General features: G+C 39.8%; 1 protein-coding gene across 4 annotated transcripts in view; it reads right to left on the bottom strand.

Moving 5' to 3' along the window:
• The window catches only part of TNRC6B (trinucleotide repeat containing adaptor 6B), a 172,723-nt gene continuing 145,884 nt past the window's right edge, over positions 1–26,839 (bottom strand). For 3 of the 4 annotated variants that reach the window (XM_036296692.1, XM_036296695.1, XM_036296696.1), the window contains 11 exons: positions 22,746–22,877; positions 22,467–22,562; positions 22,112–22,289; positions 15,591–15,728; positions 13,261–13,437; positions 11,625–11,771; positions 11,333–11,428; positions 6,947–7,171; positions 6,423–6,493; positions 1,742–1,881; positions 1–801 (listed from right to left, as the gene is read on the bottom strand). In XM_036296692.1, the coding sequence (XP_036152585.1) occupies positions 414–801; positions 1,742–1,881; positions 6,423–6,493; positions 6,947–7,171; positions 11,333–11,428; positions 11,625–11,771; positions 13,261–13,437; positions 15,591–15,728; positions 22,112–22,289; positions 22,467–22,562; positions 22,746–22,877 (1,788 nt within the window). In that variant the 3' untranslated portion in view covers positions 1–413. Of the gene's footprint in view, positions 802–1,741; positions 1,882–6,422; positions 6,494–6,901; positions 7,172–11,332; positions 11,429–11,624; positions 11,772–13,260; positions 13,438–15,590; positions 15,729–22,111; positions 22,290–22,466; positions 22,563–22,745; positions 22,878–26,839 lie in introns of all 4 variants that reach the window. The other variant, XM_036296694.1, reaches the window with a different exon arrangement.

Below are 26,839 nucleotides of genomic sequence, written 5' to 3'. Positions count from 1 at the left end.
CAAAGTTAAAAAGCTATTTTTCAGTATATATGTTTCTTAGCAACAACTTCCATATAACATGAAAAAAGTGAAAAACTAGAAACTAATTTTTTTAATTTTTTTGTGTTTAAATTTAAATGGTATGTGTACTTGCTTCACATTGTCTTTCTAGGTTGGCGTTCATGATTCAAGTATTTCAAGAGTGATATGTTCTCTTTTTGGATTCATATTCCAAACGAAAAAACTGAAGTTATAAGGGAGGCAACTATGTGCTCAGACAGTCTGTCAATGACCCACCTTTTTTTTCTCTCTCCGTTTTCTTTTTTCCTTTTAAAAATGTATTTATTGCAAGTTGAAAAAAAAAACGAAAAGGTCAAGTTAGTGCTGCTGCTGTTCCAAAAAAGGTCACGAGGTCAGAGTTGAAAGTTCAAAGTTCAGATTGAATCCGACCCTCCTCCCAGAAGGTCACCAGGTAGTAAAGGAGCAGGGCTGCCCATCCTATGGGGATCTTCCACAGTTGGGACTCCCCACAAGCTAGAAGAATAGTTTGGGGGCCCCCACAACGAAGCGCCAGCAAGATCGGCCCCACTGCTGCCGCCAGCACTGCTGCTCCACTGCCCGAGCCCTGTGGACCCACCGAAAAGATTCAGAGCAGGTCCAACGGGATCTGACTGGGTCTGGCTGGTCTCCAGCGACTGCCAACCTGCTGCGGGTGCGCTTGGGGTTGCTGCAGGTGTAGGGGGCTGAGCTTGTGCCAGAAAGCGGCTAACTTCATCATCGGTGGCAAACTCAGCCAGGATGGTAGTGTTTCCCAACACACACCTGCAGAAAAAGGAAGAGAAGAACTATGGGTTTGAGGAAAATTCTAAAGCACAGGGACTGAGCATTTTGAGTCCTTGTTATTTAAAGTGCAGTCCTTTGACTAGAAGCGTCTACATCTCCTGGATGCTTTTTAACATGCAGAATCAGTGTCAGAAACTGCATTTTTACCAGGCCACCAGGTACTGATTTAAAGCAATAAAATATCACAAAGTCTCAAGATATCCAGACTACTGGAAGATACTCTATATCGATATCCTTTGATGTGTGAAATTTATATGTCAAGAATAATGTCACCTCTCCCCCACCCCCATGGGAGGTAAAAGATCACACACCAAGCAAGCATCAGGGTGACCCAGCTCCATACACTTGGAAATGCTGCTCCATCTCAGCGGCAGGCTCACTGCAGGAGCCTCACCATGACTTGCTTGTTCAGTGTATAGCTGCTGGTTGTAGCATATGCAGCCACAGGGAGCCAGCTCTTTCTTGTCTACCAGTTTGAGAGTGGCAGGGAGGGGGATGCTCAAAGTCTGATCCAGTCCCACCTACTTGATGCAAAACCCCTGCTATTCACCAAGACCACAATATTCCATCACCCACAAAGAAGCCAAAGTAAGCAGTTAGATAGGATTATAAAAAGAAACAGTAATCATGGTTCATATTTTTATAGCTATTGATCTTTGTTTTATGGTACTTAAAATTTATTTACTACTTCACTTATTTTTCACTTATGGAATTATCATGATCGTCCTATGATGTACACAGGACAATCCACACTTAGGCAGGTAAAGAACAGCCACCTCAGTACGAAACAATTGCTAGGCAATGGTGTCGTTTTGAGCGTGTTCTCGAGCATCTTTGTTTAATTAAGCAGGTGCCAGAATATTAATGTGTGCATCTTCCTGCGTGTTGGTCTCTGGGAGCATATAGGATGGGTACTCACATGTGCAGTGCAGTTTGGGCCTTGGCCGCCTCCTGTTTGGTGCTGTATCGGATCAGGGCGGTGCCCTGGGTTAGGTTCAGATGGAATGTCAGCAGTGGGCCATGCTGCATGCAGATGGTTCTCAAGGTTGACCCATCAATCTAAGGAGTAAGACATTTGTGAGATAAAAACTGAAGGTGGGTGTGAAAGGAAGTCAAGTGACCTTTCTTATACATAAGAATGAGAAGGGCTTCTGGCTCATAAAGAGTATTAGTACTAAATAAGAATGAAGAACTCAAAATAAAAGAGTGCATCGAATACAAAGGTCTTAAACATTTTAAGATATGCAAAACACTGGGCAAAGATCTAATGTGCCCATTTTGCAAATTAAAAAATTTGTACAAGTGCAGCTCAAAACAAAAGCATATGATTCAACCTGTGGTCTATATTCTTTAGGATGTGAACATGTGCTAATTTGTAAAGCTTTAAAAAGCATAAATAAGATGCTACCCAAAGAAGAGTTTAGGAAAACACAAAATTCTCAGCATCATTACTAATGTAGTATTCTTCCACCTTCCCAGTTAACAACCTCACGAAGAGCTAGAGATAAAGCCACTAACAAAAAAAGCACTGCTAACCATCTAATGATTTAAAGTACTGACAGCCGCCCCAGCTCAGACTATTCTAATGTCCTCTTACCCCTACTTTGGCCATCTCAAGGTGAAACTATTTCTACCTACTGCTCTGTCCTCTGCTGCCCACTGCCAATGGGACCACAGGTTGTAGTTGCTCACCTTAGCCAGGATCTTACCACTAAGATGTTCAGTGATTGGAGATAATTGCCCTCACCTATGACTCAAATGAATAGATCTATTTATTCACTCTGATTAATTTATTTGTATCGAGATCTCAACTATGTTTATTTAAGCTGCTCAGTCCAACATTTCAGTTCATTTCCTTGGAAGTGAAACAGATTACTATTGGAAAAGCCTTCAAAAGTTGCACTACTGGTGGCAGCAGTGGGAAACATTCTGTGGTTTTACTATGGAAACCCTGTAGGATGAAACTGGCAGTTTCCCCACAGTTCTTTATAGAAAACTAGTGGCCCAGTGCGCAAATTCATGCACATTGAAAGGAACTTAATCAGAAGAAATATTTTAATATCCCTATTTGCCCTTTCTCTATAATAGAAGTGTCAACTAAATTCACGATCGACAATGACAGATGGAAACATACGCATGCGATTGGACATAGTGAGAGCTTTATATATATAAACTTCCTTAATTAGACCTGCTTTCTGATTTAGCTAAACTTTTTCCAGCCCAGTGAAGCACCCCAACTTCTCTTTCAGGTAATTGTGAGCAACACAGCAGTAAATATCAATGTGAAAGAGATTATTATTGTAGATCACGCAGGGAGAACAAAGGGTGAAATATTTAACTGTAGCAGTGTTTGACTATATTCTGAGCAGTGAGAAAACCTGAAGTCATTTTCAAGGTCCACCATTTCTTACTTCTTTTCAGTTGGGTTACTTTCTAAATCTCCACTGGCTAATGAAAAGAAAATAGGATTCCACCGAGCCTCCTATCTACCTACTCCAGGACTTCTGTGAGGATCAAATGAGATGAGGCACGGGAAAATGCTTCACAGACATTTGGTTAAAGTGTAAAATGTTTGCACCTGGCTATAAAGCAAGTCATGTTCCTGGACTGAAGAAACTCCAAGGTGGCTAACTGTGAGGGAGAAGAAGCTGGGCGTTGCTATGTAACGTCATTACCTGGCACCCACAGCAACCGTTTCCAGGCTGGGCTGGGCTATGGTCTGCATTTTGCGCCACTGGGTCTCGGCAGTGTCAGCTGTGACTTGGTGGGTTGTCACTCCTGGGTGGTGGTGGGGCCTGTGTCCCACTTGGGGGAAGCCGAGTGTTGCTTTGTGGGTGCCAGGTCCGCTGTGCCATTTCTTTGTAAATGGCCAATGTGCGTCAGGGAAGCTCCTGTGTGAAGCATCTGCCCCCTGGTGGTCAGTGCATGTCATAGGGACTAGTTGGACACTTAGCATATTAGCCTTATATATATATATAGATTATATATATATAGACTTGAGGCCCTATGCATGACATTTGTACAAGGAGCTTGGCCCTCGCAGCTGCAGTGGCTTGCCTCAGCCCTCGCAGCCCCAGCTTCGTCAGGAAGGTCATCCAGGAGGACGTCCGGCAATCTGGTCTAATTAGCATATTACGCTTTTATTATTATAGATGATTGGAGAAACAGCTCTTAGCATTGTTTTTAAAGTGACAACTGACTACAGAAGCATATCAGCATATGCCACTAGTGACTTTTCAGGATAGATGTCTTCCAAAAATATGTTAGGTAAAAAAAAGTAAATTTATCCAGGAACCACAGATTTGACCTTATAACCTTCTTTTAAACTATAACCCAGATTAGTCTGCTAACCAGCAAGTGTTGATTTTTAAAATTATTGAATTCTTTCTAATACAAACACAGCCAATCCCTATATTCCTTTTACACACATATATACATACTATTTTTCATATTATAAAACGGGAGTGAAAACTGAAATAAAATGGGAGTGAACAGCTGGTTGGCTTGCCCAGTCTCATTTCAATACAGTGTATCCCTTCTCTCATCCTAACCACACTACACCCACCACACTGTGTGACTACTTAGAAATAATGAGGCAGATATAGTTTTGAGGATGGTTATAAAAAATCTTCATGCTTTAGTCAACTATTAGCTAAATAACCTGGGGCTTTTAGCTGAGTTATTAGATACAGGGATTAAGAGCCAATCCAGACTCTTCCTCATGTCAATTGTATTTAGGAAACTGCCTTTCTCAGCATGTACCATGAAATACAAGCCCTGGGTTTACACGCAAATTTATGTGTATTTGGTGACAAAAGTGACCTATCTAACCTTAGATAAGTTTGCTGGCAAAACAATTTAGGAGAAGCTCTATTTCCCCACAGTGGATCATAACATATGTTAGCATATTAAAGGAACTAAAGTCTCATAGTGAAGAAACCTGCTTAATTTTGTTTAATCAAGTATACATTCCCAACATATTAGGCCAGACACCTACTAATATCCCATGGGAACCACTCTGGAAGTGCTAGCTTAGCAAAGTGTACACAAATTCATTTATGAATTCAATGTTGGACAAATCATTCTATGTGTTGGAAGGCAGGGAGGCCTAATTTGATCTCTCCTTTTTAAAATTATTTTTTATTTATTTATTTATTTTTTAAAATATATTTTATTGATTTTTTACAGAGAGGAAGGGAGAGAGATAGAGAGTTAGAAACATCGACGAGAGAGAAACATCAATCAGCTGCCTCCTGCACATCTCCCACTGGGGATATGCCCGCAACCCAGGTACATGCCCTTGACCGGAATCGAACCTGGGACCCCTCAGTCTGCAGGCCGACTCTCTATCCACTGAGCCAAACCGGTTTCAGCTAAAATTATTTTTTTATTGATTTTAGAGAGGAAGGGAGAGGCAGAGAGAGACAGAAACATTAATGATGAGAAAATCATCGATCGGCTGCCTCCTGCACACCCCACACTGGGGATTGAACCCGCAACCCGGGCATGTGCCCTGACTGGGAATCGAACCGTGACATAGGTCGATGCTCAACCACTGAGCCTTACCAGCCAGGCACCTAATTGATCTCCCCTTTTTTAAAAATAAATCTTTTTTTTTCTTTCTTTTTTTTCAGAGAGGAAGGGAGAAGGAGAGAGAGATAGAAACATCAATGATGAGAGAGAATCATTGATTGGCTGCCTCCTGCACGCCCCCTTCTGGGGAATCGAGCCCGAAACCCAGGCATGTGCCCTTGATCGGAATCTAACCTGGGACCCTTCAGTCTGCAGGCTGACACTCTATCTACTGAGCCAAACCGTCTTGGGCTAATTGATCTCTTTTAACAAGATGCTGTAAAGGTTATGCTGGCAAGTCCAAATGAAGGGTATGGGCTCGTTTTGATGGGTTCATTTAACCTCATTTGAATGCTTATTAACATAATGCTGCTGCAAATATGTCAGTCATCAAAGCAACCAATGTGAAGGGAGGGTGCTCTGGGACAAATGAAGTCCCACCACACTACAAACAACCCAGAGGGCATGTTCTGATGATGGGAAGGAATACTGCCATCTACACTGAAGAGGGTAACAGAGAGAAAATCAGAAGTACCCAGGAGGCATTTAAGCCTCATGAAATAGACACATTCCTTCTGCAGAGATAGATGGTTAATTATTTATGAAGCAGAAAAACAGTTAATATCAAGTCTCAAGTCTTCAGTAACTAAAGCAAAAACAGGTAAGTTTTTGCATGTGGTTAAAACACTTAAATAGCTATCTCGCACTTAGTTCTAGATTCTGTCAGGCAAATCTATACAGCAAGTTATCTCTGCTAAACAGAATTCACCAGGTAATAATGCCCGCTGTCACCATTTTATAAACTACACGTGTTAACATCACCATGAAGGCAGGCGTGAAGCTGAGTGGTCAACATCCCCCATTCAGCAGTAGGCTTTGAGCCTTGGGTGCGGAGACACACCCTTGCAGGCTAGACCTCTCTGCAGTGACAGGAAATAAATTAGTTTTTGTATCTGCCCACATCTCTGAGGTTCTCTCACTTAACACAATTAAGTTCTATCTAGAAAATCACAAGAAAGCATGATTACCTGTGGAGTGAGATTATGAAGAACCAGCCAGTAACTAGGACGAACTGAACCACCATCACTCCAGGTAGAGGCTATAAGTAATCAGAAAATAAGATCAGAAAAAAACATCAAGAAATGTAAAAAGGCACGAGCGATAAACATTTTCATATAGCCCTTTCACATGCTGCTTCTCTCGTATAAATCAGTGTCTCTTTTCCACCTCACTCTGACCTTTATCTTGCACTGAATAGCCAGCTCTCTTCTCCGAGACCTGGATCCCTATGCATTCTTATGCCTTCTCTTCAAGACATTTTCCTCCTAGTGCTCTCACTCTGCCATCCGTCATCTTTACTCCATCAGCACCTTGGGAGTTCTTGGGTCCCTTTGCCTTACACTGACTGCAATTTTCCACTCAAGAGACACTTTCGCCTCTACCAGCCAACCTGCATTTCCTCTCTTGTGAAGACTTCACATCTTCACCATTTGTGTTAACATGAGACCTTTGTGTTTGAACAAGGATGCTCCTTTATGCAGATCCTTCTCACCCGAGGCAAGCCGTGAGTCCTGTGTCCCCCACCCCCTGACTGATCGTGGTGCTGTGCTGCTCCAGGGAGATGATGGTTTGGGGTTGGTCAGACCAGGCGGTGGGCGGGGCAGCGGTGTAGTGTTCCTTGAGGAAATATGGTTTTTCCACATCTTGTTGGAGAGATGAGTGGGGTTGTGTCCTATGGGATCTGGGGACCATGTTGATTTGTAATCAGGGAACTTTGCTGTAAGAAAATTGAGGAAGGAGTAAGGTTACTTTTGTCACCCAGTACACGTAACTTTTGTGCACACCTACACACATATTTAAATTCTAAAAACAGTAAGTGCACATTTATTTTCATTTTATTTCTTATTTTTTAAAATGTATTTTATTGATTTTCTACAGAGAGGAAGGGAGAGAAATAGAGAATTAGAAACATCAATGAGTGAGAAACATCAATCAGCTGCCTCCTGCACACCCCCTACTGGGGATGTGCCTGAAACCAAGGTACACGCCCTTGACCGGAATCGAACCTGGGACCCTTCAGTCCGCAGGCCGACGCTCTATCCACTGAGCCAAACCAGTTAGGGCATAAGTGCACATTTAAAAAGCAGCAATACAAAATAATAGTTTTTGAGCTTATGAATATAAAATTTTCAATGACTATCACTCTGAATTGACAAATTAACAAATGGAGTAAAGCTTTAATAAGTTATCTAATTCCCTACAGCTTTCTTAACTAAACACAGCCCGAAAGGGAAGATAAATTCAAGGACAGTATTCCTGAACCCATCAGACTTCTAGATATAGAATATGAAACCTAGCAGAACTAAAACATTCTACAAATACTTATTGACTTAATGGAAATTACATTAGAAAATTACATTTTTCTTGATATCCAGAATATTGATATCAACATTCAAACAGGTTTTAAAAAATACAATCAACAAATATTCTCTAAGGGCTTACTATGCTTTACGACGCTAAATCAGTGTGTGGGTAATATAAACAGTTATTCTCAAGAACTTCAAAGGTCAGATGGGAAGACAAAACAGGTGAACAACAAAATTGGTAACCCCAGGCAACATCATATATGCTCAATACACAGAGAAGAAAGACAAGACTGGACTGTCAGCAAAGGCTTTGCAAAGACAGGTCTTGAAGGATTTACATAAATAGATGGGCTCAGAGAGACTGAAAAATATAAACCAAGGTTCAATTTACACCCATCCTGTACCAAATATGCTTTCCCCCAATTCTGGCTGAACAACATTCCTCTCTGCCTTACACTCACTGCAATTTTCCACAGTGTAAGGCAGAGAGGTAAAGGAGGCTGTGAAGGCAGGCTGGGGACTGATTGAGCTATCAGGAGGAGATTTTGCAGTAGATTCAGTATGTAGTGTTTAAAGTAGGATCTAAAACCTGGGTGACAGCACACAGAATGGAACAGAGACATGGATAGGAGAGGTACGACGGTAGACTAAACCACTTGGGGACATCATCACTGCCTGGATCCAGGGAACAAGGGAGAAATGAAAGAGCAAAACAATACTGACATATTGTGACTTAGTGATACATGGGAGCATCACTAAGAAAAATAGAGTTTAGTTAAAAAGGAAAGATAATTTTGGAGGTGGGATTGAGCCTTGGGTGGGGAGACATATCTAGGCTAATTATTGGGCCATCTCTCAGGTGAATGCCCAATTATAGACAAAAGATAAATCAGATAAACCTGAGAGCCGAAACCGGTTTGGCTCAGTGGATAGAGCGTCGGCCTGCGGACTGAAAGGTCCCAGGTTCGATTCCGGTCAAGGGCATGTACCTGGGTTGCGGGCACATCCCCAGTGGGAGATGTGCAGGAGGCAGCTGATCGATGTTTCTCTCTCATCGATGTTTCTAACTCTCTATCTCTCTCCCTTCCTCTCTGTAAAAAATCAATAAAAAAAACACAAAAAACAAAAAACAAAACCTGAGATATGGTCAGTTATAGGAATAAAAGAGTTAAGTGAAAATGAGTTTTTACATGTAAGGGAGAAGTCCTACAAAAGTATAATGTAGGGTAGTAGTTAAAACATGAAATACTGAGTTGGCTCCTTTATACACTCACTCAGACCTGAGGCAAATTACATTATCTCTTTGAACCTCAGTTTCTTCATCTATAAAATGGGGATAGCACCAGAACCTCCTTACTTCTAGTGAAAGTAAGATAAAAATTCATGCTGAGCCCTGGCTGGTGTGGTTCAGTTGGTTGGTTGGGTGTGGTCCTGTGTACTGAAAGGTTGCAGGTTTGATCCCCAGTAGGGGGCGGGCATGCAGGAGGCAGCTGATCAATGTTTTGTATTACATCAATGTTTCTTTCCCTCCCCCTTTCCCTTCCTCTTATATACAAAAAAAAAAAAAAAAAAAAAAAAGAGAGAAAAAAGCCCTAGCTCAGTGGTTCTCAACCTTCCTAATGCCGTGACCCTTTAATACAGTTTCTCATATTGTGGTGACCGCCAACCATACAATTATTTTCGTTGCTACTTCATAACTGTAATTTTGCTACTGTTATGAATCATAATGTAAATATCTGATATTCAGGATGTATTTAGGTGACCCCCGTGAAAGGGTCGTTCGACTCCAAAGGGGTCGCGACCCACAGGTTGAGAACCACTGCTTGCTGGTTTGGTTCAATGGATAGAGCGTCGGCCTGCAGACTAAAGGGTCCCAGATTCGATTCCAGTCAAGGGCACATGCCCAGGTTGCAGGCTCGATCTCCAGTAGGGGGCATGCAGGAGGCAGCCAATCAATGATTCTCTCTCATCATTGATGTTTCTCTATCTCCCCTCTCGCTTCCTCTCTGAAATCATTAAAAAATATATATTTTTAAAAAATCAATAAAAAAGGATCCTAAAAAGAAAAAAATAGAATTTATGCTAACAACAGTGTAGTGATAGCTGGGGGGTAGGTGGAGGTGGGCAAGGGGGTAAAATGGGGACGAAAGAGACTTTACTTGGGGCGATAAGCACATGATGCAGCATGCAGATAATGTTTTCTTGAATTGTACACTTAAAACCTATATGGTTTTGCGAACATGTCACCCTAATAAATTCAATTAAAAAAAGAAGCTTGAGATAAAATACTGTGATGAGGCAGCACATGCAGTGAGAGAAGGCACACTGGGGAGTTGGACAGCTGACATCTGAGGGAAACATTCCAGCTCAGCTCCGCTGCCATCAACTGCAATTTCATGGGACACCCCAGCTGACCGTAATCGCAGCAGAAAAACTGGCCAACTAGGGCCCTGCCCAGACTTCAAACCCACTGAGTCATTAGAAAGAAATAAGTCACTGCTTTTTTTTTTTTTTAAAGGAATTCATGCTGAAGGCTTAGCATGCTGCCTGGTTTACAGGAGCACTCAATAAAACGATAGGTCATTGTTGCACTGTTGATAATGACAGAGGTAAAAAGGAAAAATAGAAAATAATTTGTAAGGTCATTAACCTGCAGAGTCTTAGTAGGTAGTTAAGGATTTGTTTTATTTACTTTTGCCTAGACAAAGAACAGAAGCCTTAATGAGTTGAATGGCTTAAGGTCTAACTTTTCCAAGACCAAAGTGCCAATTACTCACGATTTCTCTCCCAATCCGTAAGGCACTGTGTTGAGTGCCTTCAAAGGCTCTATTATATCCATTATATAGCCATTAACTTTTCCATTCCCTAGTATTCCCCAAAAACAAAAAAGGAACTCAGCAAAGGTGTTGGTAGAATTAATCAAGGTCCTCTTGTTTTCCCTTAGCCATCTGTCCTTAGCCTTTAAAAATTTATTCATTTATTTATTTTAGAGAGAGAAAGGAAAGGGGGGGGGGAGAGGAGGGGGGGGAGAGAGAAAGAGAGAGAGATTTGTTGTCCTACTTATTTATGCATTCATTGGTTGATACTTGTATGTGCCCTGACTGGGGATCAAACCTGCAACCTTGGCGTATCGGGACAATGCTCTAACCAACTGAGCTACCCAGCCTGGGCTGCCCATAGACTTTGTCTGAAAGTGAAAGGATTTTTAGAGAAAAGCCAGCTACAATTGGCTGCTTTAGGAATAAAACCTGGCCTTACCTAGTTCTTCCCATGGCCCGTGATTCTCTTAGGAGATTGGTTAAAAGAAAAGCACTCGTGCCATCAGGATATAACCTCTGACCTCTTTCACACTGACAGCTCTCTGTGATTATGTCACCGTTTGCTTTGTCCTAAAGCTGTACATCTCATCCTGCCCCTCTGACACTGGAAGGTCCTCCAGAACATGGTCAATACAAGAGTTGTGCCTCCATCTATGCTGACATATTGCTGCTATTCAACTACTATAAAAGTATTCGTTAAGAAATACATGCCAATTTCCTGTGTAAAAGGAAACAAACAGGTCACACTCATACCTGAAGTGCTATGAACGTTGGTAAAGGAGTTGTCAGAGGCACTGTAGGGCCAGGCACCAGGTGAAGGCAGCGAGGTGTTGAGGGAAGAATTAGACCCTTTGAGTGACAGATGAAAAATAAGATAAAAATATTGCAGATAAATGTCAGTATAACAAATGAAACTTGGAAAAGCTTTATGTTCTTATGTTTTCTGGTTATTAGATAGTAGCAAGTATAAATGAAGCCACAGATTGACACATCTGAAAATATTGGGTGTTGAATCATCAACACAAGGGATGCTTGACTTATTTACCTGTGGTGTTATCCCGCAGAAGTTGGTGGTCAGTATCTACAATGGGAGATGTGGCTGTACCTCCCAGCACACTTCCTGGGGTGACATAGGGATCAGATTCAGGGTCAATGTTTTGGATACCTTTCCATGGCACTCCTGGTTGGAATTCTGAGAGAAGAAGAACAAGTATTAGAGGTTTTTGTTTTTAAATATATTTTTATTAATTTCAGAAAGAGAAAGATAGAAACATTAATAAGAGAGTATCATTGATCAGTTACCTCCTGCACGCCCCCCACTGGGGATTAAGCCCACAATCCAGGCATGTGCCCTGACCAGGAATCGAACAGTGACCTCCTGGTTCATGGGGCAATGCTCAACCACTGAGCCACGCCGCCAGGCAAGAGGTAGAAGGTTGTTCAAAAAATGGTACAATAAAGTTATTTTTTGATATAAGAAATAGATCTGTATTTTATTTCAGATTTTCATCACAGAATTTTTAAAAATGTCATCCTGAAAATATACTCTGGCAGCAACCTTGGTGTTATCACAACACGTCAGCCTCTGTCTCTCTATGGCTGTGAACTTAATGCCAGAGCTCATCAGTGCCTAGTCCTGCTCCCTGCTCTTCCTGCTCCTGCTCCCAGGAAAGTTCAGGCTTGGGGAGAGAGGCAGGATTAAGGCCTAGTGCTCATGAGAACTATTCAGGCATCTAGGACAAGAACTGAGAGAATATCTAGGTTGGGAATCAGTGGCTTCTCCCATTTATCTCACTGCAAATTGGCTCAGATGCACAGAAGGAAATACAATACAAATGACCACTACTACACGAAATGTGCAGGGACAACTGGCAGGAATAATCAGGCTTATCATGAAAAAGCCTGGAATATTTATAAATAGTGCTTACAATTTTCATTGGTTAATTTCAATCATACTTAAAGTTATGTGATGTGTTAATAAACTTTTATTTTTCTAATCACGATGAAGGAAAGCAATATGCATTATAAATGAGCAACAGGCATTATACAAGCCTACTTTAATAAACTGAAACTCAGCATACTCATATCACAAATATAACTATATAGAGAGGTTTAGAAGGACATATACCAAATGTTCTTTTTATTTGTGCTTTACTACATTAAAATTTTTTTCTACAATGAATAGGTTATTTGCATCAGAGAGAGAGAGAGAGAGAGAGAGAGAGAGAGAGAGAGAGAGAGAGAGAAGCAACATATATTCTCATTCACTCACTGCTGTGAACCTGACAATAAATACGTGCTTAAAAAATAAATCAATTCAATGGCTATTTCAGAAGAATCCAGGTTACAAAGCATCCTATGACAAATGCATGCCAAGCCCCGGCTCCAAGTCACCTTCTTTTATCTCCGGATTCCCCTCCCCTGACTTCCTTCAGTGCATCTAAGTCCACAAAGTATTTACCACTCAGTAGCTTACCTTGTAGGCGATCAGTGTCAACACCTTATTTTCCTGACTGAACGCTACAGAGCAGAGACCGTATCTAATGAAAATTTTCTATCTTCCCACAGCATATCACATACTTTGCTTTATCAGGCAATAATTACTAAATGAAGCAAATGAAAGTAGATGCCTTAGTAAAGTGGGTGGCAAAAACAATTTGTTCAGAATTCCTGGACAATACCTGGAGGCCAACTGGCATTGCTGGATTTACTTCCGATTTTATTGGTTGGTGGAGATTTGGCAGGTAACCAGCTATCACCAGCAGGACCCGTATGGCCACCCAGTGTGTCACCTGGGATGATATCAAACTGGTTGTATGGTGACCCTCCTCGGGTCTTACCAGGGGCTACTATAGCGCCTGACAAAAGAGAGAGAGGAAATTAATTCACATTTGGAAAGGACTCCTGTGAATAGAACTTATCAATCTTTTATTTAGAGAAACTCAAACAAATACAGTATTCTGAAGCTTATGTAGTATAGTAGAAAGAGTACTAGGATGAGGGGTCACACTTGAGATCCAGCATATAATTAATAAGAGGGATGATCGTGAACAATTCATTTCACTTTTCTGAGCCTTTCAGTTTCTCACTCATGCACAAAGCACTATTTTCATTCTTGAGTGTTCCTTTCAGTTTTAAAATTCCATGTTCTTATGAAGTTAACTAAACTTTCATAAACTACAAATCACACCACTATCCCCACAGTTTCTATACTAATGACTCAAGAGAAATAATAAGAACATTAAACAACTTGCAGCACATAAGAAGGCTTTTTAACTACATTTGTATCGACATTACCGACCCACCCAAGTTCTTCAGTGCTGATCAGGCCTAGTTTTGCTGGCAGGAGCAATATAAACGTAGGGAAGTCCACTGGAGAGAAAAGCATCTGCAATTGCTTTAAATTCCAAAGCTATGAGATGGAATTCCTGCCTAGGGTCTTTGCCAGCACAAGACCAGCAGTGAACTCTGCAGCTCTGAGATCCATGGCCCCACACACGAAGAACAGCAAATCCTTTGTAAGTACTTTCCTGAGAGCATTTCAGCGGTTTTGTCAGTGCCCGCTTCATACATTTTATATGCCACGAGGCAGGAAAAAATCAAATGCTTAAAATTCCCTTCAACTAACAAAAAAAATAAGCTTTACTTTAAATAACATTTTTAGCTTCCGTGAGATACCAATTCTACCGATTTCTCAAACAAATTTTACATGTTGTATTGTGTCACTTGATCTATTCTTAGGGTCCTATTTATGAACTGATAAAATTAGTTCCAAGGCTATGTATTAAAATATCTATATATAAATATTGGTTAAAAGAATCTCTTTGGTTTGGCCTAGCAGGAGTATCAACAAAACTATCTCCATGCTCAGCTAAGAAGTCACTGACTTTCTGGAGCCTCTGAAAGAAATCTGATCCGAGGGCACAGTCCAGGGTAGCCGTAGAGCACAAAAAGCTCGAGTCCCTTGGAGATTGCTAAGGAAATGGGGAAAATATTATGTGTTAGCGCTAAAAAGGCAAGCGGCTGTTCTACCTTCGCGATAGCCTCACCGGCCATTTTGTACCTATTGTCCTGCACCTATCAAGTCTTTGGGGAAGGAAGCAATGTAAGTGCCTGAAGCTATAGATGATGGGCTTGGATTATTGAGTTCAGAAACAGATCTTAGTTTCTACAAATCTTTCTTCATTTTGTGGCACAAAATCAAATGACACGATTTGGGATAACAGGCAAGAGCTCCAAGTGGCCACTTGAGCAGCCGCTGGGTGGGCATGTTTTTAAGAGTGGCTTATACAGGCCCTGGCAGGCTGCAGAACGATGGGGCGAGGCCTGCCAGGGAGGGCAGCAGCAGTCCCACTCCTATTTATACTTGGTTCTCATAGACAGAGTGGAGTCCAAGCCAATTACTATCTATTGAAACTAACATTGAAACAAAGGGTGAAGGAAGACTCCAAGACCTTCTATCTGTCTTACAGGGAAATGGAGAAGCTCTTACAGAGAACTTTGGAGATGAAGGGCTGACCCACATTTACAACCAAAGCCTAGAATGCCCTCAACTGCTGTAATCCATAAAGAGCAAGAAAGCTTTGTGGAAAGTTCAAATCTCATGTATTCATCTATTAGTCATCTTTTAGAGGTTGAAAGGTTCAAAAATCAATATATTTGTTGTGATCTCAAGCACCTAAAAATAACCTGTTTTTGTTCTCTCAGCCAATTCATTAGGGTTTTATCCTAAATGGGTGCTTAAATTCGCTTCTACTATACTCGATCCCATCCCACCACAGGTGGGAAGTTTGGCTCTCTTTAATTAGAACTAGCATTCTTATAATTTGAAATGCACACACAATCATCCTTCATAGGCAACCATAAGATTTTTTGGGGAGAAATTAAGAGGCTTGCTAAAAAAAAAAAAAAAAAAGCAATAAATCCATGCTTTAAAATAATTTTACAGGACACTTCAAGGCCTGCTGAGGGTCAGAAGAGCTCCGACTCATAATGCTTTTTTTGCTCTTACCATTTTTGTGCATATTGGCTTCCTGTGTGGCTACAGAGGGCAGTCCTTCCATCATGGAGGTCCACTGTTTAAAGCGAGACTCTGTTCCAGCCTCTTTCCCGCCAACCATGCCATAGTCCATGCCGCCAGAGCTGAAGCCTAAAACAGACAACCACATTTTATGTCTTTCTATAAATTTCTAGTATCAGTAACAAGAGTTCTGAGGCAGAACCCATGAATGGATTCATTTGTAACTTAAAGACTAATTCTCAAGGAGTTTCATTCAGAGACAGACATTTTAATTCAAAATACTGATCTTGGTCTTGCTTGCTAAAAACATAACGACTCCTCTGTTAAGGTATGAAAATGTGTATGACTGCCATATAATTAAGACCATCTCACTCACCTATTAATTTAGCTGACATTTGTGCCAAATAGAATGTTGGGGCCAGTGATTCTCCAACTGAGGTGGAGGTGTCCACACATTAAACTAATACAGAATAAGAGCAGCTATGAGGTTGTGGTAAGGGCACCGGGGGAGGAAAGGCTTTGCAGAAGAAGGGAAATTTGACTTCGGGCCTAGGTAAGTATGTGAGGAAATCAAGGAAACCAAGTACAAAGCTCTAACTCATGACAATATTTAAGGAATGAGAGTACAGTGTAATTCCAATGCTTGGCTGGCTAACTATGGACGAAGTGAGGCAGAATGGTAGGAGATCGGGGAGAAATGAAGAGTCATGTCATGCAGGGTCTTTATATATCAGGTAAAGGAGTTTGGACCTTTTTTCCTCTAAGACAGGAGATAAAGAAAATTTTAAGCAAGTGAGAGAGCAGTAGCTAGGTTTGTATTTTAGAAAGAGAACTGGCAAGGTGAGAATGGATAGTTGAAGGCCAGGATAGAATCTGAGATATCAATTTGAAAAAGTTTTTATGCAGTGATGCAGATACCAAAGCTCGAATAGGTTATTAGTAAGAGGTTCAGAGCTGACTTTGCCATGAGCCCCGACGTAAGCCTCGGGTGTCAGACGTTTTGTAAGAGTTTTGGTGGGAAATGCTTTCCCACTGCAGAGGGCTGGACAGGAGAAAGCCAAAGTGAGAGACTCGTTGATGGAGTTTCATAAGGTCCACCATCCATTTTGGATCAGAATGTACTTAATATTTTTTTAAACCCACTGTCATAAAAGTAAAATAAAGGACTAAAATAAAGCAATGAAACAGAGAAGGGGAAGAACAATGAATAACCAGAGAGATGATTAAGAGCTATAGTAAGTGTAGCAACCCAGAGAGGTGATCAAGGTTCCCCATGCCGAAGCTCAGGTGGCTTACAAGAGCCAAAGCCAATCTATTCTTACTCTAGAATGTGCAGCTCTGGCCATGCAAGACTCCATGCTGCATCCATTTTACTCTCCTACCATCTGCTGGTGTCTTATTGGTCCCTAAATACCATTTATCCATATCCCACTGAGGGTCCAGGATATGTTTTTTCCCCTGTGCTTCTCCTACTTGTCAGATATAGTTTTACAAATGCATAATAAATCAAGTTCAAGTCCATTTCTAACACCCTCTTGACATGTTCAAAATGTTGCTATAAATATACAGAACTCTGTTCTTTCACACTGTAACTGACTTCACTAGTCTAACTGAAGGGTGGAGAGTAGAAATCCTTGGTATGAGCTGAAATTATTTCAAATTAAACAATTTTTTAAAAATAGGGTTTAAGATATTTTCATCTTTTGTCCTATGTTGCTGAGTTGAAATAAGACTGGAGGGCAGGGAAGTTGAACGGAACAAGGGCTTTCTCTGACATAAGCTTTAATGGCCTAAGTGTGTTGCTCCTTGGGCAAATTACACCTCTACCTTTGACAGAGAAAACCAGCCCAAGGTGCTTGGATTCCAGGCCATCTGAAAGCTGGTTCCAGTCATTGAGAAAGAGCTTTTGAAAATAACTCAGGATTCTGGTGAAGATTAAAAACAAGAATGTAGGGATTAGTAAGAGGATAAGGAACCATTCCTTACACATTAATTTTCTTTAACGTTGCTCTAAAATTTCTCTAAAACTCAAAGGGAATTAAAGGTATTAAATTTCAGCTGTTTAGAGTTCTTTTGTGACACATGAAGTGTAGAAAATTAGTAAGAGTTATAAATCATAGGAGAGGGGAGAGTTTCAGGAGTCCATCTGAACCTTAAGCAAAGTGGGCATCATTCTCATTAGAAACTTGGGGATCAAATGCCACCAAAATATATCAGCACCATAACTAAATAACAAGGTTTGGTAAGGAAAACAATTAAAGGGGTGACAGGAAGGACAGAAGATGAAACTGCCTTGAAGGGTTTACCCTACAAACCCAAAACCATTGAGGAAAAAAAAAAATCAGTGCAAGGTTGTACATGACTCGTTCTTTCTCGATGTCATACAGTGTTGGCATGGCATCAGGACACAGAATGCACTCAGCAGCTCTGGAGGGAGGGGTTCTGGGGCGCTGTGTTCTGTGGCTGCATTCACAGGAAGCAGAGGAGCACACCACTTGTGATCTCTGGGCTACCTATGAGCTATCATGCCGCTACACCCAGGACAACTCTGGCTTTATTACACTTGCTGTTTCATTAAAACCAAGCTGCCCACCAAGTGGCCTCCCTGCAATTCTCCGGTTCACCAACACTTCAACTCAAACCAGACAGACCACTTACTTCAGCTGATGAATATTTCCGGAGAGCCTCATTTGTGCCAGATTCTATGTTAGCAACGGGTACAGAGAGATAAGAAACGCCCCTTGCCTTCCCAGGGACTCCTTTCACCAGGATGTCCCTGTTAGTTCTCTTATCATTCTTTCAAACAACCCTTTGTGTATCTTATCTGTCCTTTCTTCATCGGTTCTTCACTTCTTCACTACCACTTGGCTCAGTGCTTAGCATCTAAAGGAAACTCTCTCAAATGAACTTGCCCCTCATTGTTCCCCCTTCACTCCCTTTGTCTGTAGTTTTCTATTTTCTGCTACTCCTTTTATTGTAGATTAAAAAACAAACTACTGCTTTTGTAATAATTATAATGAACACATTACAAGAGAAACAAACCACCCACAGTTGCCCATTTAACACAACAGTTCTAATCCATGTCCACATGTACATGATATTGCCACATTCATAGATACAAATTACTCTATTTTAAAAACCTGTAATATTCATAACTTTACTTTCCACTAGGTATGCACACATAAATATTATAAATTTTGATACATTTTAAACAAAAAGTAAGATTTTATTGGAAATGCATTTTCTATTAAGATGAGTCACTATTTTACCGATTAGTTCAGCTACTAATGACTATGGCTTATTACTAAAATGAGATCAAATTCATGCTACTTTATGTCTATTTTACAAATTTTTATAGATATAAAGTACTAATAAATTTTATATGAATAAGCAAATTGGAAAAGCAGGAGTCTTGGTATAACATCACTTCTTTTTAAATTTTTTAAGAAATAACATCACTTATTTTTTGAATTCTTTCTAAAGTATCCCCCCACCCCCCGGGTTTGATAACATATATATGAAAACATAACTTTTAGATAGGTCATTATCATCTGACAATTTATTTTTTCAATTTTGCTACAAGCAGAGAATTAAAAAAAATCCATTTTACAGAAACAATCAATTAAGAATTAGTTAAGCAGTTAAAAGTCATTTAACTTTTTGAGAAAATATAACAAAAGAGACTTTATCAAGACTTAAGATAATTTGAATTATTCCTGCTACTTTAACCCATGGATATCTTTTTTAGATTGATACACTCAGCATTGGAAAGATTAAAATACTATTCATTTTGTTACATCTTTACCATATAATCTTTTTTGAAAAAAATTTAATCTGTATAAGCTTGAAATATATTTTCATCAAAATTTATAGCTACAGATTTATTCAAAACAGGCAGCCAAATCAGACTTACTTTGAGTCCCAAAATATATTTTTCAATTTAAATAAAGTAATATACATTAAGAAAAATTATACAAAATGTATCTTGTAAGGAAGATTAAAACTGGTCAGATTACAATTAATATGACAAAGTCCTAATAAAATTAACTTAGCTATTGTTTAATAAGTTATTAAACGTAAACAGGTTAATAAGTCAATATGTTCTTTCTCCTTGCTTCAATAGGATTTCAATACATAGCTAAATGTATAAGTTACTTGTGAAACAGGAATATTATGCAACAGGAATATGATATAAAAAATTTTTTTTCATAAATGAGTATGTGTGTGTATCCTGAACTCTGATCCTTTAGCCATTAGGAATAGTTAAGACGAAAACAATAATCACAAATAATACCATTAATCTAACAAGGCATCATGATAAAATTTTTCTATATTCTTAATAAATAAGAAAGGTACATGTGCTAAAAACAGATTCACAGTCAAGGTATAATTTTACTTTTTAATAGGAGCAGAAAATATTAAAGCTGTTCTAAAGACTGATTGTCACTGAGATAAATACACCATGACTTTAGGTCTTACTAATATATGCCCTGATTAAGAAAATCACGTAATAAAGTTTATCCACAGGCTTTACCTGATGCATTGTGAAAACGTGTTTTGTTTTGTTTTTTAATTATTTTTACTGATTTTAGAAGAGAGAGAGAGAAACATTGATGTGTGAGAGCAATATTGCTTGGCTGCACCCCCAACCTAGAGTTGAGCCTGCAACCTGGGCATGTGCCCTGACCCGGAACCAAATCAGAAACCTGTTGATGATGCACAAGACAATGCCCAACCCATTAAACCACAAAGGCCAGGGCTGAAAACGTGTCTTAAGAGTACTGTCAGTAACCTGTATGTTCAAGCTGTTTGAAGGAGCCTTTCTTTCCACCTGAGGCATGCTCTAGGGATGAGTACTGAGAAGAGCTGAAAAGAACCATGTGCACTTAAATACGTGGAAAAGCTACTTGCAACTTTGCAAAAGCTCTCTTTGCTTTGAACTGCCTGGACTCTACTTTGAGAACTACATATTCTTTGACAAAAAGAAATGGAAGAAGCAAAGTTGTCCTGCTTTATTACAACATATGGCAGGGGTGGGGAATGTCCAGCCTGCGGAATCATTTGGTCTGGCTCTGCCAAGGCATTAGGGGTGAGTTAATTAAACGTTTGACCAAATGCAGCAGGCTAATTTTTAAGTTGATAATTTTGTATGACCTGTGAATGATGTTATAAATATCCAAATGGTCCTTGGCAGAAAAAAGGTTCCCTACCCCTGGCATATGGTGTCTAAATTCAGAACAACTCAACACATACCAAAACACCCAGGTTCTTATGTCAAGCTTCATCCTTAACAGAAAACATGATGAACAAGCAGACTGGAAACCCAGGAGATAATGACACCTTCATTAGTTATTATGGGAGGCTTCCTCCTTGCTTGGTACCCTGTGTTCGATACACAGATGAGCATGCCCTAACAAGATATGGGATAGTGGGGAGTCAGCCCTTCTGTGTCAAGTGGTAGAAGGGATATACTGAATTTAAGTCAGTTCTCAGGTCATTTTTAAGAAAGAGTATAACTGAGCCTGGCCAGTGTTGCTAGTAGTTGAGCGTCAACCCATGAACCAGGAAGTCACAGTTCAATTCCCGGTCAGGGCACACACCTAGGCTGGAGGCAGCCAATAGATGATTCTCTCTCATCACTGATGTTTCTATCTCTCTTTCCCTCTCCCTTCCTCTCTCTGAAAGAAATAAAAACATATATAAGTAGGTGCCTCACAGAACTAGAGCACAGAGAGCAAGGTCATTGTCCAGGGTCACTCTGCCACCTGGGAGCATGGATTTCAGGTTTTCTTGCTTTGAGTTTGCACAGTAGAGGTACCTTCTTTATCAAAATAAAATCTAAATGTGAATCTGAGAAGAAACCTGCTGTGGTGTGGTACGTTTTTAATTTTTAAAATTTATTTTTAAATAACTATTGCCTCACTGATTGGATTCTGCTTACAGCATGTTCCTCAGTTCTGAAAGAGCTATGATTTGCCTGCCAAGAAATTCTTTATGAATGTCAAAGGTGTAACCTTACTTGTGCTAATTCTATTTAAATCAGATGAAATACAAATATCAGAAGAATTTTATCAGTTTGCCTTATAAATTTAATTTTAGTTCTCCATTTTTTCAAGAGAAGGTAATTTTATCAGTCAAGTTAAACATCTCAACTTGTATATATTTTAATATGTTATAACCTCAGGTACCTGTAGCACTCACAGCATATACAAACATTTAAACCAGTTTTTAAAAATTCCTACTTCTTGGGAAGCAGACTGCCATTCATCCATATAAAAAGACTGCTTTTTGATCAGAAGTTGGAGCCCTGTCTTTGCTATTTACTCATTGTATGGTAAGCTTCTGAAACCTATAGACACTCCCAGAGGTTAATAACTCAGATACCTCTCATCTGTAAGACAGGGATAAGACTATATACACTTTGTATGGCTGTTATGAAAACAGAGGGTAATGTAGGTTCAGTCCTTACCATAGGCTTAAAAAAAGGTTAATTCTCATTACTAACAACTCACCGGAACCATATCCAGGGATTGGCCCTTTGGTTTGAAGGTCTGGGAGCCCCACATTCAGAGTGTTGGGTACCATGTTGTCCAGATGTGGCTTGGGCCCGACAGGATGAGACGGTGAATGCTTCATGCTCGGCTGCCTCTGCTGCTGCTGCTGCTGCAGTGCACTCACCATTCGAGCCAGCTGGAGGCGGGCAGTCCAGAGCAAGGAGGCCCAAGGGAAAACAGACACACGGTAAGGCAACATCCCGAACTTCACACGAAAAGATTGCATATGGTTTGTTTTTGCTATCAAGGAGGTTTCGTAGAAATGCACTCCTTACAAAGAGCACTAGCGAGGGACCCTTGCAATCCCATGTACCTGCTGCTCTTGCTGCTGGCGCACAGCTTGAGAAATCTTTCTCTGGTTCTGTAACAACTGCTGCTGTTGCTGCTGCTGCAGGAGAAGCTGACATGCCTACAGGGAAGAAAGAGAGAGGCCCTAAGCTTCCTGAGTCAAGAGTCCACGAGGAAAGTGCCACCAAGTTCTTGGTCTATGGGTCATTTTTACCCCCAGGTGAGCGCACATAAAATGAAGCAAATCAAGTTAAAGAAAAAGTACATAACCATTTTAGTTACGGGAGGAAAATCTGCTACTTACCAACTGAAACTGGGGAATCTGTGGAAGCTGGCTCAGCATGGCAATTTGTTGAGGAGATAACTGGGGCCCCACATTGAAAAGACCTGGATTCAGGCCACTGTTGGGAAACTGCTTGAGCACTGAGGCAGAAACCTAGCCAGAAAAATAAAAACAAAATAAAAAGAACAAAAATGATGAACTGCCAGAATTTATCAAAATAAATTATTCATGTGTGGAAATAATCTTAATAGATCTAAAACAAGAGTCAATTTTTTTTCCTTGAAAAACATTACATGATTGGGAAAATTACATCAAAGAGTTAATAATGATAAGTTATCTCTGAGTGGTGATAGTGTATGAGCTTTTAAATTCTTTTATTAGATTTTCTAATTTTTTTACAACAAAAATGATGAACTTTACAATCAGGAAAACATTGGCAAGATCAGGAAATTTTAACGACAATATGACAATTGTCTGAGAAATTATTACTCAAAATGTGCCAGAAAACAAAATATATCAAGCCATATAAAGCTACTAAATAAATGCCTAAAAGAAAGAAAGTATTTGTTAAAAAATAAGAGACACTGGCTCAGCTGGTTCCTTCTCCATGGTTGTCAGGAGTGACCTAGGCTAGGCTGCAGGAAGCTCCAGGGGCAGACGCAGGACTCCCTTCCGTATTCCGACTGCTCATTTAAGATGTTTTATCTGACCTGAGCTGAGTTTCTCTGCATGTTCTTTCACTGAATCCACTGAATCAGCTGGTGCCAAGGACAACAAACTTAATCCCTCTTCCAGGAGTGGCAAGAAGCACACTGGTCAAGAGTTTATTTAGTTCTGGAGGCAGACTGCATAGGTCTGCCATTTCTTAGGCGTGTGACTCAGGGAAAGCTACTTATTTAACCTTTCTGAGCTTCATTTTCCTTACCTCCCAAATTGGAATAATAATGTTAACTTCAGTGATTGCTTGAGAATTTTATGAGTTAATCCATGTCAAATGCTTAAAAATGCACCCCATAAATGCTCTTATTTCTCAGGATGGTTTTTCAATGTTTGGAGACAATGATTACAGTTTTCTTGTGTCTCATCTTTAGGCTAAGTATGTTTTGTTTGTTTTTTTTCCACCTGAATCTCATTCAATTTCTCAATGCAGAGCCCAGAACAGAAAGCCATTTCCTAGAATAGTCTAGTACTGAGTAGACCTGGCCACCACTAACCCTTCTGTTAAAAGCCATGCTTTTGTTATTGATGCCTAAGGTCTCAGTTTCTCTGATGATTGCATCAGAACTCCCAATTCAGATACTAAGCTTATTGTCAATTAAAATCTCAATATTTAAAAATAAAAATAAAACTTACAATATTTTAAAATGTTTTGCTCCCCTATATAATATTTAAACAGCTAGGTTTTAAAATTTTATTAATTTATGCTTTGATCTTAGGACCTTACATTTATCTTTATGTGCATGGCACATAGTAGATGCTTGATAAATACCTATTAAGAGAACACTATAGTTTAACTTATTAACAGTCACTCCATCAAATTCTTTTCTGCCTTATTATTCTACTTATCCCCAGTTTTTGTTTCTCCATCTCATCATCGATGAGAATGTTGAACTTGACAGAGCTTAGGATAATCTAGTAATAAAAACTGCCACTAAAAACTCCTCTCCGACCTGAAACTGATCAGCTTGGGAATAGTGTCAGTCAGTCATTTACTAATCCACACAACTGTTTCAGCATTTAGCCTACATTTTCCCACCTTGTCTGAAACAAAGAGATAGCTTGTCAACTGGCTTGTCAAAAACAGAGATACAACTGTATCGTTCTTATAATCCAAGATTTTTTTTTTTAACCAATCAAAGAAGGAAATGAGTTAAATCAAAACTTGTTAGCAAGCTATGATTCTTTTTTTAAACAAATGTTTTTATTGATTTTGGAGAGAGGGGTAGGGAGAGAGAGGTGGGGGTGGTGGTGAGAGAGAAACATTGACGTTGGAGAGAAACATCAATTGGTTGATTCCCAAATGCACTCCAACCAGGGTTTGAACCCACAATGTAGGAGGTATGTGCTCTGACTGGGACCCGCAACCATTTTGGTATATGGGATGGGTGACAACCAACTGAGCCACTTGGCCAGGGCTCTTTTCATCTTTTTAAATGTGGCTACTAAAAACTTCACATTACATTATGTGGCTCATTTATATTTCTATTGGACAGTGCTATTCTAGACCACTGTTTCTAACTTCTTTTCCAACGCTTTTTTTTATGATTCATGGGAAATCCCCTCCACTTGTTTCCCAATCTACTGGCCTCCAAAATAAAAAGCCATTGTCTGAACTTTCATTTCTCCCCACTCCTTCATTCAGTTTTAAAAGCTCTACTGATCAAATCAAGCTAGTCTCCTGATAAACGCATTTCTCTTGAGAATGTATGCCTTCCCTTGCCCGGAGTCTATTATTTCCTCCCCTTACTATTCCTAATACTCAAAATCAGCAAAAGAAACTACCATTCCAAATAAAACATGCCCATGTTACATAGCAGTAACCTAGAGAAATTCATCCTAGGAGAGAAATGTAAGACTATCCATAACAGTACTGCCCACAATAGCAAAAATCTGGAAACAGCCCAAATATCTACTGGTAGTAGAATTGGTAAATATATGATGCTGTATTCATGCAATGAAATACTATATGAACTGCAACTGCCCAAATCAACATGGGAAAATCTCAGAAACATTGCGAAGTAAAAATAGTCAGAGAAAGCTATATACTGTATGGTTTCATTACATAAAGTGCAAAAAAGGCAAAATGAAACAATAGATTGTTTAAGGGTGAACATGCACAAAGACTACAAAGTAAAGAAACACTAACACAAGATCATTTTATAATTTAATTTAAATGCCAGCATCTCATAGGTTTCACAAGTTGACAGTTACAAGGACTATAACAGTTACACTTTGAGGACTTCCTATCTAGCTTTGCTCAACCTTTCTCTTCTTCAGATTGCACATGTATAGTCCTTCTCTGATGATACAGAAGGACCAGAGAGAAGCACGACTAGCTCCTGGCAAATGGCTATTTGTACCTGGGTTGCAGAGTAATTAAAGTGCAGGTTTGCACATTCCCATAGCAGGGAGTTAATTACTCTGGCTTAAAAGCCATCAATTTCCAGCTGGGTTGGAGAAAGTGAAGATCTAGTTGGAGCCAATATGGCAGTTAACGAAGCACTGCAGGTGCAAAATGACAGCAATTTAAAAGCAAGACAAAAGCTTGCTAGAATATGTTACTTTCTGAATATTTGAGTAAGGTAGAAAAACCCAAGGCCGGGAACATTTGTAGTAACAAATCTTAAAGATTAGTTTCAATGTCTTCTTTCTATGTGTACATTAAATACTGACCTCCCCTATGTTAATCACATTTTGCTAAGTAAACAAATTTCAAAAATGTAGGAGAACACAGGTATTTTTATTTTCCAAGTAGAACAGATACTTTGGTCATAACGAAATTTGCAGCCTTATCTAAGTCTCTTAGATGAATTTAACTGTGCTTTTCTAACAATTCCATTTTCTAAATCATTTAGAAATGCATCTTCCCATGATTTGACATAAATTTACTAAGCTCAAAATCCATGCTCAGAGGAGGGAGAGGACCAGTGGGTGGTGGTGTACTGTACACAGCCTCTCTGATAAGGGGGCACTGAAGCGTAGATCCAAAGGAAATAAAGATGAAGTCATGTGGCAATCTGGGAGATCGATCCAGGAACATGCTCAGTGTGCTGGGGCTTGTTGGCAGGAGAGGCCTGAACAAATGGGAGAGTGGCAGGTAGAGGTGGGGATATCACCAAGAGCCTCAAAGACCCCAGTTAAGAGTTGGCTTTGTGTTCTCAGTGAGAGAGAGTGATAAGAGGACTGATACCCAGTAAAGTAGTAACTTGATTTACCTTAACTTTCTACATTGATATAAATGTTTTTATCTGTACTGTTCATATACTAGTTGTGGCTATTTAAATTAATTAAAATTAAAAATTTAGTTCTTGCATTTAGTCACATTTCAAGTGCGCAGGTGGCTAATGGCTGCATCACATAGCGCAGTTTTAGAAGCCAGGAGGCCATTTCTAGGA

Source organism: Myotis myotis, unplaced genomic scaffold (assembly GCF_014108235.1).
Source record: "Myotis myotis isolate mMyoMyo1 unplaced genomic scaffold, mMyoMyo1.p scaffold_m19_p_3, whole genome shotgun sequence".
Classification (NCBI taxonomy): domain Eukaryota; kingdom Metazoa; phylum Chordata; class Mammalia; order Chiroptera; family Vespertilionidae; genus Myotis; species Myotis myotis.
Note: the sequence above shows the minus strand (reverse complement) of the source record. Positions and strands in the feature narration are given on the sequence as shown.